At 37.4% G+C, this 19,771-nt stretch overlaps 1 protein-coding gene across 1 annotated transcript in view; it reads right to left on the bottom strand.

The window, feature by feature from the left end:
* Nucleotides 1-19,032, bottom strand: part of LOC104304606 (vitellogenin-1) — a 42,992-nt gene extending 23,960 nt beyond the window's left edge. Inside the window, exons 1-13 of the mRNA XM_054164957.1 lie at nt 18,993-19,032; nt 18,675-18,695; nt 18,209-18,360; nt 15,565-15,816; nt 12,652-12,813; nt 11,811-11,962; nt 9,033-9,183; nt 8,784-8,935; nt 8,505-8,670; nt 7,307-7,429; nt 5,670-5,888; nt 3,449-3,666; nt 3,268-3,365 (exon numbers count right to left, since the gene is read on the bottom strand). Coding sequence (XP_054020932.1) covers nt 3,268-3,365; nt 3,449-3,666; nt 5,670-5,888; nt 7,307-7,429; nt 8,505-8,670; nt 8,784-8,935; nt 9,033-9,183; nt 11,811-11,962; nt 12,652-12,813; nt 15,565-15,816; nt 18,209-18,360; nt 18,675-18,695; nt 18,993-19,032 — 1,906 coding nt within the window. The remainder of the gene's footprint in view (nt 1-3,267; nt 3,366-3,448; nt 3,667-5,669; nt 5,889-7,306; nt 7,430-8,504; nt 8,671-8,783; nt 8,936-9,032; nt 9,184-11,810; nt 11,963-12,651; nt 12,814-15,564; nt 15,817-18,208; nt 18,361-18,674; nt 18,696-18,992) is intronic.
* Nucleotides 19,033-19,771: the final 739 nt, after the last annotated feature.

Here is a 19,771-nt window from a genome sequence, read left to right as displayed (position 1 = left end):
TTGTCTCTCAAATGACTCAATGGCAAATTAATATATCTATTTCCAAATTATGTAACTCCTTACATGAAATTCACTAGTTGTTAATTTATGTGTGAACTTTGAACAAATATAATTTGTGTCTATTTGTTTTCTGTACTTCAGGTTTATCATCTATAATGATCATAGATACAGATCATCAGTGCAGAGCACAGTCATCTGTTCCTCCCAGTCTTGGCACAGGTCTTTACAGCCCTGTTTTCTGAGTTACAGTAATTCCAAGGCTTTTCTAAGTTTCCCTAGGTTTCAAAAGAAAGGAGGCTGATGTGAAATACAGGCATCCCTGTTGCATTTCCTTTATTCCACTTCTCCTCTTTTCCTATACTACCTGGGGGACAAGGGAGTATTTTAGGAACCCTCTATCCCCATGTTAGACATTGGCACCACATAGTGATTAGACCCCAGCACCACCAGAAATCAGCTTTGGAAATCCAGCACAGCCAAGATAATTGCATAGTCCTGGAAGATTCAGACCAATAATTTCATACCAGTACAGAAATTATTGAGTTGTAGGAAATGTATTTCCAAACATTATGAGAGGGAGTGAGTCTTTGACCTCTTTCCAGAAAAGGAAATGTCTCACATTATTTCTCTAGTGTCACTCTCTGTATTTCAGGTAATATTTCACTTGTAACTCAACACTTTCCCATTCTCTTCTGAATCCATGCATGCAAACAAAGATCTGGATGGTCCTTAACCCTTGTTTACTCCTTATGTTAAGTTGTTTTGTATCATATTACTGGGACTAATTTTGACTTCTGATTAGCACTGGCACATTGGGTCATTACTAAAAAGCTGACTTGAGGTTTGTAATATAAAGATCAGTTTTCTCTGAATGAGTTAGCCAGAACACAGTTAGCCAGGTGTCACATGGATTGGATGCTAGAAGGAGGCATGGTATTTTTAGTGAATTTTTTAAAAGATCTGTTTTTTGTGTTCTGACCCATGAAAACTTACTGATAATTAATGAGCATTGCTTATAAATGATTAGGAAGAATTCACTGACTTGGAGAGAGTGAGGATATTGTCCATATCTCTGATACGACATGGTGCTAATTCTCTAACAAAAAAATTACCTATGGAAAATCCTACTGACACAGACAAATGTTGCACCATAGCCACTTCACTGTGAGAGTGTGATGGCACCTGTACATATCTGACTAAATGTCATGCCCCAAGGAAGAGGGAAAATAAAATCAGTGATCAAAGAAAGCAGTGTTTGGTACCTATGAACATTAATATACATTTAATTGTATGAGTCTGTGCTTATTCAGAGTGAGATTCTGCCAGTTCTCATGGTGAGCAGAACCTGGCTCATCCCTTTGATTTCAGTAGCAGTGTGTAGAACATGAGGCACTATTTGTTGTGGCCATATATGACAGATTCCAGATTAAAGATAAATTCAACTGACTTTATTGCCTGCCATTAAAAATTTAGCATCTAACACCAAAAAGATCTCTGATGTCAAGGGCACATTTTTGTTTTGAGCAAGGAAATAGGTACCACATTACAGTTGTCACTATGGTAACTACCAGGCTGGACTTGCTGCATTTCACCTGTAGCTAGTAGTGATCTATCAAATCAGAAAGTTGGAGGATGGATCCTCTTCCCCACCAGTGTTATAGAGGATTGACTTAATTTAACTGAGTTATTCAAGCCTAAGATTAGCACACGTGAAAAAAAAAAAAGTTGTTTCTTATTCTTTTTCAGGATGAGATATTTAGATGTTACACTGGTCTTCACCAAGAAGTAACACAATTTACTTATGTGCTGCATTTTCAGGCTACAGCCAGAACAGAGTAATCCATTTCACATGGCCCTCAGCCAGCTACTCTCATGCAGTCTGCACCCTTCTTTCTCATTGTGTAGAAAACTCAGATAGTTTCATTTTAAAAGCAAAAACAAGAGGAGAAAATTACTATCTAAAACTAGAAATACATATCTGAGTATTACTACAAAATGTGTCTCTTCCTGAATCCATTTTAAATGATACAGAAGTTCACACAGGAACATTATTTGAGATCTCTGTGCCACCATCTCTGAGGCAGCAGGTATGTGTCTTCCATGTTACTGTGGTTGTTGTGGATGTATTTTATCTATTTTTAATACAGAGCAGATTAAAAGGTCATATAAAAATCATGAAACACAGGCAGGGCAACAATGAGATCTATAAAAACCTTTCAAACCACTCCTCCCATCCAAAAAGAGGTGAAAGTACACTGAGCACTGATGTTTCAAAGTCTCTTTTTCTATTGATTACTTTGGAAAGAATCTTTAGAATTACCAGTAACAAAAGTGCTAAAAACATCCAGGCTTCTTCTAGATAAACAGCATGTGTAAGAAGACTGTGTTTGTAGATATAAGCTCCCTAGTATGCCAGCTACATATGCCAAATCGCTGAGGTTGTCACGGTCATTTACATAGGGGAGTTACATAAAGTAAAACTCTTTACTGAGAAAAAGAACATACATGGAAAACAGAAATAGCCACAATCTGGCCCAGCAAGCGCTGTCCTCTAAACTGGTCCTCCCCTCTCTGACTACATTTTTATGTGCAATTCCTATTGATGTAACTTATCACCTTCAAATTCTACCCATAGATATGCGCATTCTAGTAAAGAATTCTGGTATGAAGGTGCAAGAAAAGTGTTTAGATATTGTCTAAGTTAGCTTAAATTGTCACATCTGAGAGTTTTCAGTTTGCTGTTTCGCTGGGTACTTCTGTTGGGGTGAAGAGTATTTAGCGTCACATTTGAATTCAGCAAGCACTGTAGATGTTCAGCACTGGTAGAAATTAATCCACTTCAGCAGTAATTCAGGTCCCTTCTGTTTGTTTGGTGCTGAACAATGGTATGAAATTGTTAAGCACCACTGAGACTACAGCATTTGATATTGGAGCATATGCCTCACTGGTTAATGAAAATACAGGGTTAGGGCCCCACAAGCCCTCCAGTAAGATGCTGGCAGTGTGCAATGCAAAACATACAGGGACCTAAACACTCTCCAAAAGCAGAGCCTGAGGTTTTTTTTTTTGTTGTTGTTGTTGGTTTTTTGTTTGTTTTGTTTTGTTTGTTGTTTTTTTTTCACTGAACATAAGGAAAAAATGGAGGAAGAACATGCAGCTAACCAGCTGTCTAGGAGAACTGGGTTCTCATACTATAGAATTTTTATTTTTTTTCTTCCCACACATGGATCTGTATATATTTATCTACAAAAATCTTCTGAATCTTACCTTTAAATATACTGAAGCGGAAAACTTTGCTGAACTGATACCCAGATCTGTCAAATTTGGGAGTTAATAATCTGATAGCCATCCTGCAGGCAGAAGCCCTGAAAAAAATAATCAGTGAGCACATCCACACATTTGTTTGCAACAAATTTTACATCTAGAGAAGGATCTAGATTTTCCTTACATCACTTGAAGATCTGGAGCTGTGCTTCTACCCAGGGCCCTCAAGTGAGAGTAGATGAAACTTGCCACTTGCATGCTAGGTTCCTTCAGCACAGCATCAGCTAATGTCATCACTATTGGAAGACCTGGTTTGGTTTCAAGCAAAATCACTGCAGCTAACATTCGGACCCGAGGATGAATTTTGTGATTCAGAAAAATCTCAAGGGTAATAGCCTGGACCTGAAAAACAACACATATATATTCAAATTTAGAGGAGGTTTGAACATTTTGCTAATAACCATTCATCGCTATTGAATGATCTCTTCATCAGTAGTTCAGCAAAAAATTGTATTACCGAATTATTTTGTCAACAGTGTTCCTGATTTTATAGTCTGAGGTCTGGAACGGGCATTATGGTTAATGTGGTCTTACTTCCTTCACAATCAAACCCAAGGAACTTTGGTGGATAACTTCTACAGCTATTATCTCTTTCTGAGCTATGTAACAAAATATATCTGTAGCACAAGCACTCCCAGTAAAAGAGATTTCATGGATCCATTACATACCTACTCATTAATGTATTCCTTATTTCTAATCATTTAATCTCCTGAGGCCTGATTTCCTTTCTGCTAAATAATAAAATTAAAATGAAATGAATAAACCCCAGTTTACTACCATAGATCTCTATGCCATGTGGGCAGCTGAAAGTTTATTCAAAACCTGTAATTTCCACAGTACCACTTGTGAACAATGTGTTTGACCTCAGCAACATACAGTATCAAGACTAATTTTATACTGGAATCTTTGCAGTTTTCATAATCTGCACTGAAGCCTTTTGATCCCAACTTCAAAATGGATGTGGATGGTGTTACACTGTTCTGGCAGCCCCTCAGCACAGTCCTGTCCTGCCCTGCCTGGGACAGTACACATCCCCACTCTCCAATGAAAAGTCTGGTCCAGAAAACTTTAACAAACCTTCATAAAACCAGTCAGGATGTTTTCAATGTAGATGATCAAACACCAAGGTAAAAGTGGTGACAAGGTTTAAAAAAGACAAACCATGTATTACATCTGTTTAATACAAATGTGTGTGTGTCTAGCTGCAAACTAGGCATTAAACTGTTTTTTTGAACAATGAAAAATTCATTTACAGTTACTAAGTTGCTGCAGATCAATTTTCACCAAAGAAAATGCACAGAATATGGAACTAAATAGTGGTCTGGGTCACATGTGAAAGCCAGGTCAAAGGGCAACGAGAGATACAGCACTGTTTTTAAACACCAAATTAGCTTTTTTTTCTTCCTCAGCAAATACCCTAACTTCTATCATTGCTATTTTCTACTCCCCCTCATCCCCCTTGCCCTGCTTATCCCCATCTAGCATCTGCACTCTAGTAAATAGTTTCTTTTCTTTTGCTTAAAAGCATACCCTGACACACTATTGTCTGTGGATCAATACATGCACTCAAACTGTGAGTCACATGCAAAAAAAAAAAGAATATAATGTAAAAACTGATACAAATTAGTAGGAGAATGGCTAATGAAAGCTTTTATTTTACTGTTTATATTAAAGACTTATACATAAAAAAGAAAAAAAGCAAGGTTTCTTTTTAGAAGCAGATAGCTTTAAGGTGGAAATGGTTGTAAAGTGTTGGCTGTGGTAGATGAGCATATGTGTGTGTAACCATTGTATGAGATATCTAATCATTATCCTGTTCAGGGACAAAAGTCACATTTAGTAAATGTTCTATTTATGACTTAAACCCACACAATGTCTGCAAATTTGTAATTAGGATGCAAACTTCTAGTATCTGTTTACAATAAGATCTGGTCTTGAATTACGATTAGATGTGACACTTGGTATTAAATGTCAGTTCTCTGAATACCCTTTTTTGTGATTCTCTCACATACCAAAGTTGAAGTAGCACTAAACACATTTGGGTCATTAATTTAGCTTTCTGCCTAATGTCCTCGGGGAAAAAAAAAGATGTTTGAAATGGAAATACTGATTTGTCTTCAACAATAGGGTAATGAGTGTATCCCTTTAATGGGATTTTTGTGGCAGTCTGAAATACTAGAGGTTAATGTCAAAAAGGAATAAGATGTCAACAAAGGAATAGTTAAGTGTTTAAAAACCCCAACATATTACAGCTGTATTTGAAAATAAATCTGCTTTCTCCTCATCACCTATCATTAATTAGCAGCCTTGTGTTGGGTGAGAAAGAGGCAGCTTTGTTTTCTTACCATTTTTGGGTCTTTAATGCCAATGTTTTTTAGGGCCATCACAGCAGTTGCATGGACCTTGAGTGGCAAATCTGAGGCACCAGCTGCATATCCTGGCAAAAATTTTTTTATGTGCTTGATGCTGGCTGGATGTCCTACGTTTCCAAGGGCTTTCAAAGCCAGGGACATATCTTCTGTGTTAGACTTGCTCAATGCTTCTCCTGCAAAGCCATGAAGTAGCTGAAAAGAGAAAAATCTTCTGTTGAGTTCAATTCCAACTCTTATCTATATCCCATCCCCCGTCTAGTCTGAGATTTGACTTCGATAATTTCGGTTTGTTCAATTCACTTAAAACTTTCAAATTCTTTTTGTCTTCATGAATAGAATATTTTATTCATAGAAAAAGTGTAGCCAAGAAAGCTGCAAAGAATGGCATCTTCATCACTATGCCTTAAAGTTATCAAGTAAGATTTTTAAAGGAACCGATAATGGTTAGGAGCTAGTTCCCCCTGCCTTTCAGAATGAGTTGGAAGCTGTTTGAATATCTGCCTCACGATTAAAGACAGGTGCAAAAAATGCAAACACAGGTAAATTCTTCAGACCCTTAAATGAAATTCCTGAAGATATGGCTAGTGATGGTGTCCTTATCTTCAGCTATAACAGCCACCTTTTAGTGTGGCTTTATAGCTGGCAATGAGATAATCAGGTAATTTTACAGCCTTCACCATAAGCAAATGGATCATACCTACAATTCATGGTAAGAGCAAAAGTAGTTGTCTGAAGGCTGATTATGAGTAAAGAGCTAAATCCTAATATAAAACTGGTTTTGATGCTAACAAAAGGCTCTAAAAAAGAAACTGCATTATTATAGAATAATTTCAGTACAATTCCTGTGCTTTAAGACCCATTTTAAGACCCATTGATGGTACAGAAACATTCCATTTGATATTACTAATTGAATGGATATTTGAAATGAAATGAGTAAATCTGTATGATTATTAGTTTGGGGAAAGAATTTACATTCCTTGGCTTCTTGGATTAAATTAGCTCAATGGCATTGGTTCCAATTTTAACACAAGAGATGCATCTAGGTATGCTGGCCATGCCTGTGTACTAGAGTTTGAAAAAAATCATGGCAGTGCTGAAATGCATTGGGGACACCCTGCCTATTTAAATAGTTTTCAGGCCCACTGAATAAAAGCAGTGCAGAATGAGATGAGTATTATTATTATCAAAAGGTTTTAGGCTGTGTGGATGTCTGGGCTCTGCTTCTTGACAAGAAATGGCTGAGCTACATGACTTTGGAAAAAACCTGGCCTTTTGTGTCACTTTATTTATAAGCATGTGTATGTGTATATATATTAAAGTATTTCAGAGCAGTGCCATGGGAGTTCATTAATAATTGGCAATAAAGGCACCAAGAGACACTCAGATAGAAAGTGTTATGAATTACATGCTTCTTTCTCTCACTCTTTTTCCTGTGTTAATCTAAAGATGAAAATGCTGTTAATCTGAATATAAAAATGCTGCATTTAACCAACTGGGGTTCTTTTCCCCAAAGGAAACATTACAGTGAAGTGAAATACAGATTTCTGAATAACGAAGATAGAACGCGAGGCTTAATTTTTCTTTCAAACAATAAATAAGGATGCAGTTACCTGGAGACATTCTGAGCAGGAGTCTGATGACCAACACTGTTTGTGGCACAGGGATGCATAGCTGAGGTGGCAAACCTTTCCAAGTGCAGTACTTGAGCGCGGGCAATATTTTTTCACTATGAGCTGGGGACGAAACCAGTTGTTCATTGCCACAATTCATGAAAAGCAACAATATAAGAAAAAACCCAACATGTTTCTTCCACGTGCAAGGCAAAAACCAGGCTTCTGACATTTTTGTATCAATGGATTTATAGTTAATCAGTGGATACTACTGTATTTGACAATGCAATTGTAAAGTAATTGGAAGCAACATCTGGAAGGCAGATCTGTTGCATTTATAGCGTATCGGATTTAAGTTTGGCATAAGCTCTAATCCAAATGGAGGAAATCACCCACTTATGTAATGGAAAATCATACATTATTCAAGAAACATACGTCATTGCTTTATAATTCCCTCAGCTATAAGCACAAAAAACCCCCTTGAGATTCAACGTGAATGAACCTCATCACTTTGGGCAGACAGGAATACTTTGTATAAATGTAGGAGCTGATAGGAGGCATCAGACCACTGCTTCCTTGAGTGGGAAGGAGAGCATTAACAGCTGGGCTGTCATGGCTTTTACAGAGGTCAAAGCTCTAGACAGAGATTTGAGGTCTCTGCCTAAAGTAGGCAGAGATAAGTTCTTGTACCCAAGGCTAGAAGTAGACTCTGCAGAAGAGAAAAAATATTGTAAAAATTATTAGACTTTCTCCTGTGTGGGCTCCACATTGGCATGATTCCCTTGATTTTGACAGATCCGCTCTGATTTAGACCCATCCTGCTAGGTCAATCAGGATGAATACATGGATATAACAAATATGTATTTCTTACTCCCTGGTAGTCTCCCTTTGTAGACATTCAGTTAGAGATCTATTATGATGTAAATATAAAGTATGTTTGGAGAAAGGGATACCAGAAAATGATGTTTGCAGTGGGAGTATTATACTCTTTCTTTCCTGCTATATCCTGGATTCACTTTTGCCCATCTGATTTGCATTCCTATCCCCTTAAGACAGTCAGGACATAAATTTCTTTCAGCCTCACCAGAGGATATAAAATCTTTGTATTTTTAAAGCCTTTTCCATCCTGTCAAGGTAATAAATATGTCAGATGCTATAATCAGTAAAGAGTGATGCAAGAGTGCTTAGAGAATCCTACCGTTGCTTCCTCCATCACAGCCTGAGTTGGTGTGCTTGAGTGTAGAGCCACAAGCAATGTCTGGGTTGCTTCCCAGTTGGTGAGTTCTTGCTTTTCGATTTTATGCCTCAGGAACTTGAGTGCACGGTGACTGGCAACTGCAGGAATTATATCCAAAATGTAGCGCCTGTTATGAGAAAGGCAAGGGCCATTTTCCAGATCCACATTTGAACATAGCCATTTCAGACAGTCTCCAACAGAGTTTATGAGCAGAAGAATCACTACTTCTATTGCTTGTACCTGTATGCTGGCCGACTGGAGAACTGCTTCCACACCGACTCATAATTCTCCTCATTTGCTGCACGAAACAATTGCAAAAGCTTAAGGGCTTTTGCTGGTGCATCACTGGAAAGCTGCTCAGTCTCTACAAGGTCTTGTAGGCTCTCCTCTATCTGCAGGAAGATTAAAATGTAGGAAGCTCACACATGTTGTTTCCCACGTGCACAGGGTCCAACCTCCAACAAAATCTGCCTAGCGGATGAACTTTACCTGGTTTCCCACATTTTTGATTCTGAATAAGTGGACAGGAAGCTGAAGCAATTCACTGCCAAACTGGTACTGAAGCGTCCCACGATTCTGGAATTCTTTTGGTGGGACCTCTGCTGTTTGCTTCTGCACATCAGTCAAAGCAAGTTTCTGCCTGGAATGGAGAAATCCCAGGAGACAATGTCAAAACATGCAGGGTGAAAACTAAAAAGAACTATCCCCCTGCATTCAATGGCGCTACAATTGTTTTAACAGTATTTTGTTACTGAGGAACAAATATATTTATAGAGAGATGCATTTGAACATGATGCTCAGAACCTTACTCTGACAAGGTCTACAGTTACACAGCAGGGCTTAGATCAGAGCTAGTATTTGCCTTCCTTTGGGAATAACATGGCTCAAGAATTTAAGGAACAAGTGGGAGGTAAAAACCTGTGGCCTGAAGAGGATCACAGGAACTGTGTATTTGGTTTTAAAGAGTAAATTCAGGATTATAGAAAAAAACCTGTTGGGAAACTTTTTTTCAGAAATTATCACTTAATTTAAACCTTTTAAGAAGTTCATTAAAGCTCTTTTGTGTCTATGCCTCCTGGAAGCTTCAAAAGGAATTGGAAATTGTTAGATACAATAATAAATGCTACAATCTTTTTACTTGTACTATTATAATTCCCACCCCATTTTGCCTGGCAAGCTGAAAGTCCCAAGGACTGCAGAAGATAAAAGGTTCTCATGAAGTTTCAAATTGGATTTCTCAAACAAAAAGGGCCAGATAAATTCAGGATTAGTCTTTGGAAAAGAACTCAAGTTTTTGGAAACTTTTCAAGGAACATCAAACCCTCATCCTTTGCTATTAAAAATATTTCCAATGACAGACTGCCTTTGTAAACATTTGCTAGCTTTGTGACATTTTCAGCTAAAGGGATGCATCCTATCCCACCAATTATGTTTAAGATAGGTCAGTTATGACACTATAAAAAAATTGGGAATTTGTACTGGACAACCAAAAACATTCCAATAACAATATTGTTGTACTACACAGTATCTGAAAATCTCTGTAGAAAATTGGCGTGTTTATTTTGGGATCTCTATGATGATCTTCTGTGTCATTTCTATCCACTCCTTCCATATAGATTGCAGAGAACTGCTGCAGAAAATAGCATGTAACTGCTCTGCAGACAAGCCACTGGAATTTGAATAGAAATCACTACAGTAGGAGGAGAGACTTTTTATCTCTTGAAATTTTATACATTACTGAAAGGGCATTTGGGTCAGAAAGTATCGCATCAGGTACACTTGGGCAGACTTAACTCCCCCCCTCCAGAACATGATGAAACTATTGTGTCTTCATCATTGTTTTGGGAGAAGGCATATCTGCCTAGAAAGATGGGAGAATGTTGTACTTCACAGAGAAGAGTAAATGACTGCTAAAGATAGGATTAAAATGGTGAAACAATAGTAAAAACTCTCGTGGCTTTGAAAGATGCTGCAAGAGGCTTAAACTGAACAGAACTGTAAATTCAGCTCCAGTTTGGCCCCTTCTGCTGGACAATGCAAAAGATCCAGAGAAAATGAAAAAAACCAAAGGTATTAACCTTTCTAGGGGCTCAATACCTAAGGAAGAGCACTAAGGAAGACAATCTATGCAGGCTTGCACAAAGAGAGTTTAAATCAGCATAAGTCCATAGGCTCCAGACTAATGCTCACTCACAACGACCTCTAATTTGACAAAAGCACTAGAGTTGCATCTATCTTCACCCTGATTGCATGAGATAATGGGATAGCAAAGCCACTTTCACCTTTGCTGTTGGTTTTTTTTATTGTTGTTAGCCAAACTGAACGTGTTCCTCATAGCAATGAAGCTAATCGGTGATTTATTGACATGAAATTTCTGATGTTGCAGTTTCCCAAACTGTATATTATACCAATGGATTCCTGCACAAGCTAATGGAGCAACACAAGATTACAACATTTTAAGAGTGGGATTGAGGTCTATCTTCTGTACAGTGACACTTATGCAGAAAGCCTCCCTCTTCACTAGGGCACTCCTGTCTATAGAGTCAATAAAACAGGTAACTAAAAATAAATTCATTGGATGATTCTGATGCAGATGAAAACATTTTCAAACAGTAGAATTTTGAGGGCTTGAGCTAAAAATGAGCAGGGCTATAATATCTGAGACAATACTATTCTAATTTCACCCTAAACTTGTTGGAGGAATATACAAAATTTGTTGTGGAAAAAGCAAATACATTTTACATGCCTTGTGCCCAATCTCTTTGCAATAAACAATAATTTCCTATCAAAACCAGTTTTGATGTGAGATTTGCAAGTGGCCCACTGTGCTTAAGTAGTATATCAGAATCCAAAATCCTATCTACATTTCTTGTGAACTAGTCTCTGGGGTCTCTTACTGCATTACTATTATTTTCCAGGGAACTCTCAGTGAGTAACTGTCTTTCAAAGTATTTTACTGAAAATATATTAGTTCACAATTTTTCAGATGGAATTACATTTGTTTTGGCTTTTATGACATAAATCAAATATCCCCGAGAAATAAAATAGTCAAGCCCTGCCAACTTCAGCTAACAAAATTTGGATAGTGATGTGCATGTTTCAGATTTACAACTAACAGTGAAGGTTGTTTTTATGAACTGTTTAGGATTTTATGTAATTAAATACTGGCAAACAAGAGGCTGTGGAGGTAAAGGATTTCAGTATGGAGTTTGACCAGATTACTGAGATGCTGAGTTAGTTGCTGAATTAAAGGTATATGTACAGTACCTTGCTTCTACTATTGCATTTCCTCCTGTTACCTCGTTGAAGGGTGCAAACTGGTGGATTTCCTCAACATCAGCTTGTGCAATTACAGCTTCATTATGTGCATATTTGATTTTGTAATTGTAAGTAGCAGTTGCCTGGGAATTCTTGTTTCTCTTTATTTAAAAAAAAAAAAAAAGAAGGCAAAGGAACAAAGGAAATAGAAAGTCATAGAACTTCTACATTCTGTGACTAGAAGCTATTACATCACCTACTTCAACCCACTTATTTTCCAGGGCAGTTTTGTTCATTGGCCATATGACTGGTTTATGTGAATTCTGTGTGCGCACTTCCGTGGGAGAGGTCAGCCACACTGCCTGGCCCCTTTACTTATACTGCTAAGAAGTGTTGGCTGTTTTTTTTCTTCCCCAAATATAAGTAATTGGCTATTCCCTTGAGAAGGAGACACATTTTCTGAGAGCAGCACTCTAAGCCTCATGATTTCTTATTTCAAAGACAGGATTATAATAAGATACAGCAGCATCTATTTTGAATAGTAGAAACTGGACATCGTGAATATTTTTGTACTCAATAGAGTAGGTGAATTAACTCATGCTGATAATTAATGGTTTCCAAGCGAGCTAGTTTGAGCTAGTTGAATTGCAACTGCAATATATAACAGTCTGTAACACAGATCTCTGCTGCTCTGTGGAGCTGACTTTTTATACAGAAAGAAAATGTTGATAACTAGGTATGGCAGATCCAACTCCTCCCATTTTAAGGGTTACAAAGCAAGTGATAGCAATGATGCCAAATGGCTGCATAAGAATATAAAAGCCATTTACATAACACCACTCTAATTTACCTGCTGGCAGGTCTGGCATGGCTGAGTGTATGCTGAACCTGTGATGATTTGAACTTTCTCTTCACAACTGTTCAGGTCCTTGGATTTGGTCACATAGATTAAGTTTGCTCTCTTGTTTTCCTGAATTGCATACGTGGTGTTACAAATACCTCCAATTCCAGCCTGGCAAAGATAAGACTGTGATCAGAGAAGTTCACTCTTATGCAAAGCTTCATCAGTTCCCCACATCTACTTTCCTGTTTAATTCCATGTTTTCAAAGTTTCTGATAGAATTGAATGCCTTTTTCCCCCTCCCCATTCATGTTACTCTCCAGAAGCAAAATCAGGGTGATCATTACTTCAAAGTCTTTTTAACATGTGCATGTTTCCAGTAATCCAAGTTAGAGTTTGACTGGGGAAAGTAAAATTCTCTAGAGTTTCACTGAGACAAGACTTGGAGCCTCAGAAGAGGTAAGTAACAATTTCCAGTTAGAGCTGTCGATTATGAAATATGAGTTGAGGAATATTAATAAAAAGTGCCAAAATAATTTGATCAGTTGGAATAAAATCTCAATAGCGAAGCATTTTAAGGTTGGAGATGACATTCTGCCCTCAAAATTTGCTTTTATAGACAGCTTATAAATGCCTATGGAACAGACCTTGCAATATCAGATGATCTGTCAGAATATGAACAGTGATAATTAAAAAGAATTTCAAGATAGCACAGTTTTGATTGCGGGTTTTCTTCATTTTGCAGTTTTAGTTCAGCTCTTCAATAACATTTCAAGCATATATATTTATAATAGCTCTTAAATTTCCTTAGTCAGTGAGGGGATTTTTGGAGAGAAAAACATTTGATTTCATTTTAGGAGGAAGGGTTATTTTCATGATTTTTTTTTTATTGTTATTGATAGCACAGCCACTCCAGAGAGCAGCTCTGGGCTATGTCAGAACAGAAAAATGGTCATGGGGTGGTTAAGAGGCAAGACATACTTCATCTTTAACTTAACAGTGTTCCTGAAGACAATGAGGCTTTAGTAAGGGCTAGAAGGACTGCTGAATTTTTCTGAAAGAATTGTACTATGCAAACACAGGTGTGAGGCTCCTCTGCATAATGCAGGCTGTGGTAGAGAAACCTAGGTGCTGGACTGGGAATGTCCAGCACCTCATGCTCAGTGGAATGAAGTAGCCTCCTGCCCTGCTGGACTTTCCAGCTGTGTGCAGTTCATGGCTAGTTCTGATACCTCATCCTACACCCTGCAGGATGTGATGTAGATTTTCCTAGGCTACTCCTTTAATCCTCTTTGCAGCTCAGATTGTGGCCCTAATAATGCTTATCCTCCTATTACAAGTTTGAAGGGGGAACTTTAGCCTAGTCCCTGACTGCAAAGACTGAAAGCAAAAGAAATTACCATTGGATACAGAAGGAAAAATTATAAGGTCTATATAATTCACTGGATTGCTAATGGGAATAGTGACTAGAAGGCACAAACAGTTCTTTCTCTCCCTGTTACTTCTGCTTGCAATTTTCCTCTCTCTTCTCACAGCCTTGCTGGGGTATCTTTGTTTTGACTACTGTGTGAGGTAATGGGAAGGAAGGAAGGAAGAAGGGCGGTGGGGAGGAGGTGAATGGCTCCTCTGGATCCATCCAGGGGGGTTCTGAGGTGTTTCTGTGTTGTTTATAAATTGTGTACATATATATATATACACACTACATATATACATACATATATATATAGAGAGAGTATATTTTGTACATATTCATTGCATTTCATATTTCGAGGTTGTAGTTTGCTTGTAAATACAGCTTCATTTGCTTCCATCCCAAACTGAGCTGGTCTGACAATTTTAGTTTGGGGGTAATTTCTCCAAATTAGTTGGAGGGTAATTTCACACTACCACACCTCCTCTACAGAATGACTAGAGATTGTCAAGCAAGCGTGCCAATGTTTATTAATCATTTGCTGTCTGAGAAAAGCAAAAAAAGCTTGGAAATGATTCTAGAATGTGAAGTCACATTATACTGCTCAGGAGCAAGAGTAGTAGACGTAGTGCTAACTGAATTGGAAACAATGAAGATGTAAAACTTGATAGAAGAAAATGGTGCTGCAGAACACACAGTGCCACCAACTGGATTTTTATGTGAAACAAACAGCATGAAAATGTTAAATCATGTAGTTCTTTTCCCAGAAACAACTCTTAACTACATAAAAATGATTTTTTTTTTTTTTTAAATTAAAGTTCCTCTGGTCTGCTTTTCCAATAAAAATAACATGGAAGTATAATAATTTCAAGGTTTTTGCTGATCTCTGAATTGAATGTAGTCTAATCAATGCAAATATGGTTTCAGAAAAACTAAACACATTGCAATTTCTGTGGTGAGTAGTAATATCAGGTGATTTACCTTGACCATGATATTAAAACTTGAAAAACAGTAGAAATTTCAACAGAGCATCAGCTGCAACTGTCAAAGCCATTACAGTAATGTCATGGAATATATACTGTTTTCCTCCTAAAAGAGGAGCTAAAAGCGATTAAAGATTGGTAAAAAAGTCAGATTGCTCTTATTTTAGCTTTAATTGCGTGCTGTATGTTTAAGCTTGTTTTAACATGTTATTTAAATTTTATGTAGGTTACAGCTTTCAGAGGAGTTTCCTTTCTCTAGAATCACAAGGGTGATTTTCTGAGGGTCTGCTTTTTCTGAACTACTTTGACTAGCCAGATTAAATATCTGCTGTTCTGCTATCCTGTTTAGCTACAGGTCCATCAAATGTTGTCCCATAAGAACAACGCAATCATGATTTCCTAAGATTAGATGTTTCCTGTTAGTGCCATTTAAGTCAAGGATGGATTCAGAAAATGCAGTAGAGGAATCTCAAGAGAAGGCTTATTTATTTCCAAAGTGACCACAATAGCCAAAACTAAAAAGCTCACCTCCTGTAGGCTGTATGAATGCTGCATCTTCTTTACACTCAGCTGCAGCACATTCAGAATCCCTCTGTAGATGTTCAGGCTATCATCCGAGACAGAATCAGGAGCTAAAAGGTTTCCAACATGGCCATTGCTGTACTCAAACTTGATGGGATTACTAAGTTGTCCAGTTAGTACCTGGGTCAGTTTGAGTGATCGAGAGAACGAGCTTGTGGGCCAGACACCATTGTACTCTGCTGCTTCAATTGAGTGAATCTAGAACAAAAGGGGAACACAATTCCTTTCCAGTTTTATTTTCCCTAACATTTTTCAATGTATATAAACATCTAGACCCTTACTCACGTCAAAACCACACTTTTAAACAACCCAAAGGTAAAACTTAGAAGTTGTCATTTAACATAGCTAGTATTGCTATATGTATTTACATGGATAAAAGAGAATAATGCAAATGACTGATTTTTTCACGGTTACTGGCCTCTGTTCTGTTGCATAACTAACTTGTGCTGCCAAAGGTTGTCTGTACGAAACAGGTTGCTACTCAAAAGTAGTAGAAGATGCGCAGAAAGTTGCAGGAGAAAGTTAATGTTGCATAAAGTATCATTAACTCCTGTTGTGAACTCTGTCCTCTCAATTGATGGGGTCACAGAGCACAGACAGCAGTCAGAAACGAGTAACAACATGGCTGCTGAGGCAGCCATATAGTCATAATCAGTTTGAGCAATGAAGAACAAATTACAAAAATTGCCCTTTTCCACACATTTTCTGGTGGAGCTGAAGGTTCAGGCACTGTCCCCAGTCCTGCTCTGACTTCACACTCCAACCTCAACCTAGGGCACATGCAGGCAAGTAGAAAGCTGTGCTAATCTATGCATAACTCAAATAATTTCTGCACCATGGGAATGGGACACGTTTAGCTTAATTTCTCAGGGGACCCTTCCCTACTGTGTGTTTTGACAATTTAAAGAGACTTTTCTCTGACACCTCAGGCTGGCGATGTGATGCAAGACATGGATTAATTTCTCAGAAAGCCACACAAACTAAATCCTCATACAGCGAATCACTGGAGACAGCAGTTTCATATTTATTTTTGTTATTGTTGGTGGAGATCACTGCCAACCCCAGTAACTGAAGCTTACAGCGGAGGCTGTTACAGAGCAAATCCCTCATGCTGCCTCTTGGACACGCTTCTGGCGTATTGCACACGGGCAGGTTTGGGACTGCTCTGCAGGGTCAGGGTGAGGTAGTTTTCCTCAGCCCTCAGGGCCCAGCCAGTGCTTATGTTGTCTACTAGGTTTTGAACACAGCTGGCAATTCTTACTTGTGGGTTTCCGATGTAAAAATTGCCAACTGGAAACCACCCAGGGAATAGAGCTTTTTGCTTGGGCTGAATGAGAACTACGAGGCTACAGATGAAAGACTAATTCCCTGAACCATTCTTCTGAACTGTCTAATTTAAATACAACTGCAGCAAAATAAACTTTTCCCAGAGCAGAAGGGAATAAATGTACCTTTAGCTTAGAACTTGCCCCCAAAATCTCACGATTCTTTAAAAAAAAATCATCTTTTTATGACTGAAATTATTTCTGTATTTATTTCTGAAATGGAAACGTTTTTGCCTAATTCAGGCGAAATGATGTTGGAAGATTTTAGGGAACAGGAGTCAGTTTTTAGTGAAGAACTGCCCTTACACACACCAAGAGCTGTTTTGGCAGGAAGGGGGGACTATTTGAGATGACAATGACTGCTTCTGCCTCCTCTCTGCCAGGATAGCCTCCTATTCACTAGTGCAGAAAAAATAACAAAAAAAAATTCTATCCATTTGCAAAGGCCATGGAAAAGCAATGTTTCCCTTCCATATCTGTCATAATTTGAATTTACAAAAAATACATAGTAACAGAGAGCTAATTCAGGCAGGAAGGCTACAGCATTTACAAGTTGTTATCAGACAGTCACTAGTATTTATAATCTACAGTTTTCAATTTGCCAAATGAAAGCTCTTAAAAAGACGATTTTTCTTCCAAATATACAGAAGACTAAGTGGAGTTTGTGTAAAGCAATTGATGAGTGTGTTTCAGTACATTCATTAGAAGCACATATAGGCTTCTGTTAAAGGCAAAAGTGTTTTTCACATAATCAAACCCCTTAGTAATTACTCAGCATGCAGTAAAAATATACAACTAAGATGACAAACTATGCCATTTGGGACCCTGCTGAAAAAGACACCACCAGATTACATTAATTATGCTAAATACTGAATCACATCCAGCTAATGTAGCCCAGCTACTGTAGTATGTTTTATTGCCTTTCATTTGCTGGTTATGAAATCAGTTGATTAAATAATCTTAGGTTGTACAGTTTGGAACAATTGGATTGATCCAGTAATAAATTATTGCATATTTCAAATTACATTCCATTGTCTCCCTGACCACAAAGCAGAAGAAATCCTTCAAGCCCAAGGTTGGATTGAGCTGAGAATTACCTAGCAAAGTGCAAATAGAATGTAGAGCAATGCGTTAAAAAAATAATAGTGTTAGTAACATTCTTGTCGAGTAAGCACAACACATGATGAAACTTAATTACTTCCCAAAAGCTTAAAAGTCAACTATGAAGAGAATTTTACCTTTCAAATTGAATACATTGTTCTTACCCTAATAAAACAAAGTTTTGGCCCAATACCACTAATCTCCACTTTACTTTTTATTCTTATTCCAGCTCTTGCAAGTCCTTTCTCTGGAAGTCCACTGAGAAGCGTGCTTTCATAGTCAAATGTATAAACCTTGTTTTCACTGAACTCGGGCTCTGAAAAGAAATGTTTCCCATAAAACATTATAGTGACCATACAGAACATATTAGAGAACCTGTATTAGAGTGTATGTTACAAAAAAATAATAGAATAGAATAGAATGGAATAGAATGGAATTAACCAGGTTGGAAGAGATCTTTGAGATCATCAAGTCCAACCTATCATCCAACACTATCTAATCAACTAAACCATGGCACAACCTTAACAAAATTAGTTGTTGTTAAATTATATTAAACATTGATATACTTTTCACATTCTATTTTGTATTTCACTCATTGCAATTATATTAGCTGATGGGAAATTTACTTACGGTAATTCAGTGGCTGGCTCCCTGAAAGAGAAGTTAAAAAATGAATAATGAAATGATAAAGCAAGAAAACTCCACCCCAAAATTTTAATGTATTTTAGTATTAAAGGGCATATCTTGTATATAGGGCATAACTCTTTGTATTTAACTTCTACTTCAGCATGTAGCCAAAACCCATTTTCCCCTAAACAACAAAAACATAGTCACAAAATATTTTCTATATAATGTTAAAGTTCATGTTTGTAAGTGAATTATATTTAGATTCTGAAACATTTTTCTGATCTATTATTTTAAAGTCATCAAAGCAAAAAAGTTACTTACCCACTAGCGATAAAAAGAGGGCTACTATCAAGCCCCTCATGATGATAATAAAATAAAAGTGAACATGCTGGGTTCTCTTTTATAAAGGCATGTGATATCATATGTTTCCTTTGGCAAGACAGTTTGACAAATAAGCATATTGTAGAATGTGTATTGATCAATCAAAAAATAAACATTTCTGAGGTCATGAATGTTGATGACTTCAAATCACCTCATGATTTCAGGTATCTTACCTTCTGTGTGAAACAGAAATTGCATTTTCAAAATATCCTGTTATTTTCCCACATTGTAGTTATATAGTAAAACCAAACAATTAAATAAAAGTAGTTCCTCAATCATAACTGAAGTAACTTGGCTTTTTCCCAGTCATGTTTTCAATCATCTGATAATGTGCTCTTGCTAAGAGTCACAGCTTTGGAGACACACCTTGATCTGTTATATCAAAACTACTGTTGGTGGGAAATTTGCAATTGATTTAATAGATTTAGGATTGAGATATCTTACAGCTCACAAACAAACAACGGGAAACTGTCTTTCTATAGTATCTAGCACAGCTTTCTTTGCAAGTATATTTTCTTAGAGACCCTGGGAAGACAAATATTGTCAGTACGACCTTCACATTAGCCTCTAATTAATGAACAAAGTTTACACTATGAAAACAAGAAAGAAATGAATGTCTTTGTTTATGAGGAGAATTTGAAAAACAAGTTGTTTCCAGAAGGACCTCAGAGAGTTGGGAGCATCAGGTCCTTCACAGAAGGTTTTGACTGGGCTTTAGC

The sequence above is a fragment of the Dryobates pubescens genome, chromosome 11 (genome assembly GCF_014839835.1).
Source record: "Dryobates pubescens isolate bDryPub1 chromosome 11, bDryPub1.pri, whole genome shotgun sequence".
Taxonomy (NCBI): Eukaryota; Metazoa; Chordata; class Aves; order Piciformes; family Picidae; genus Dryobates; species Dryobates pubescens.
This window is presented reverse-complemented; position numbering and strand designations above follow the sequence as displayed.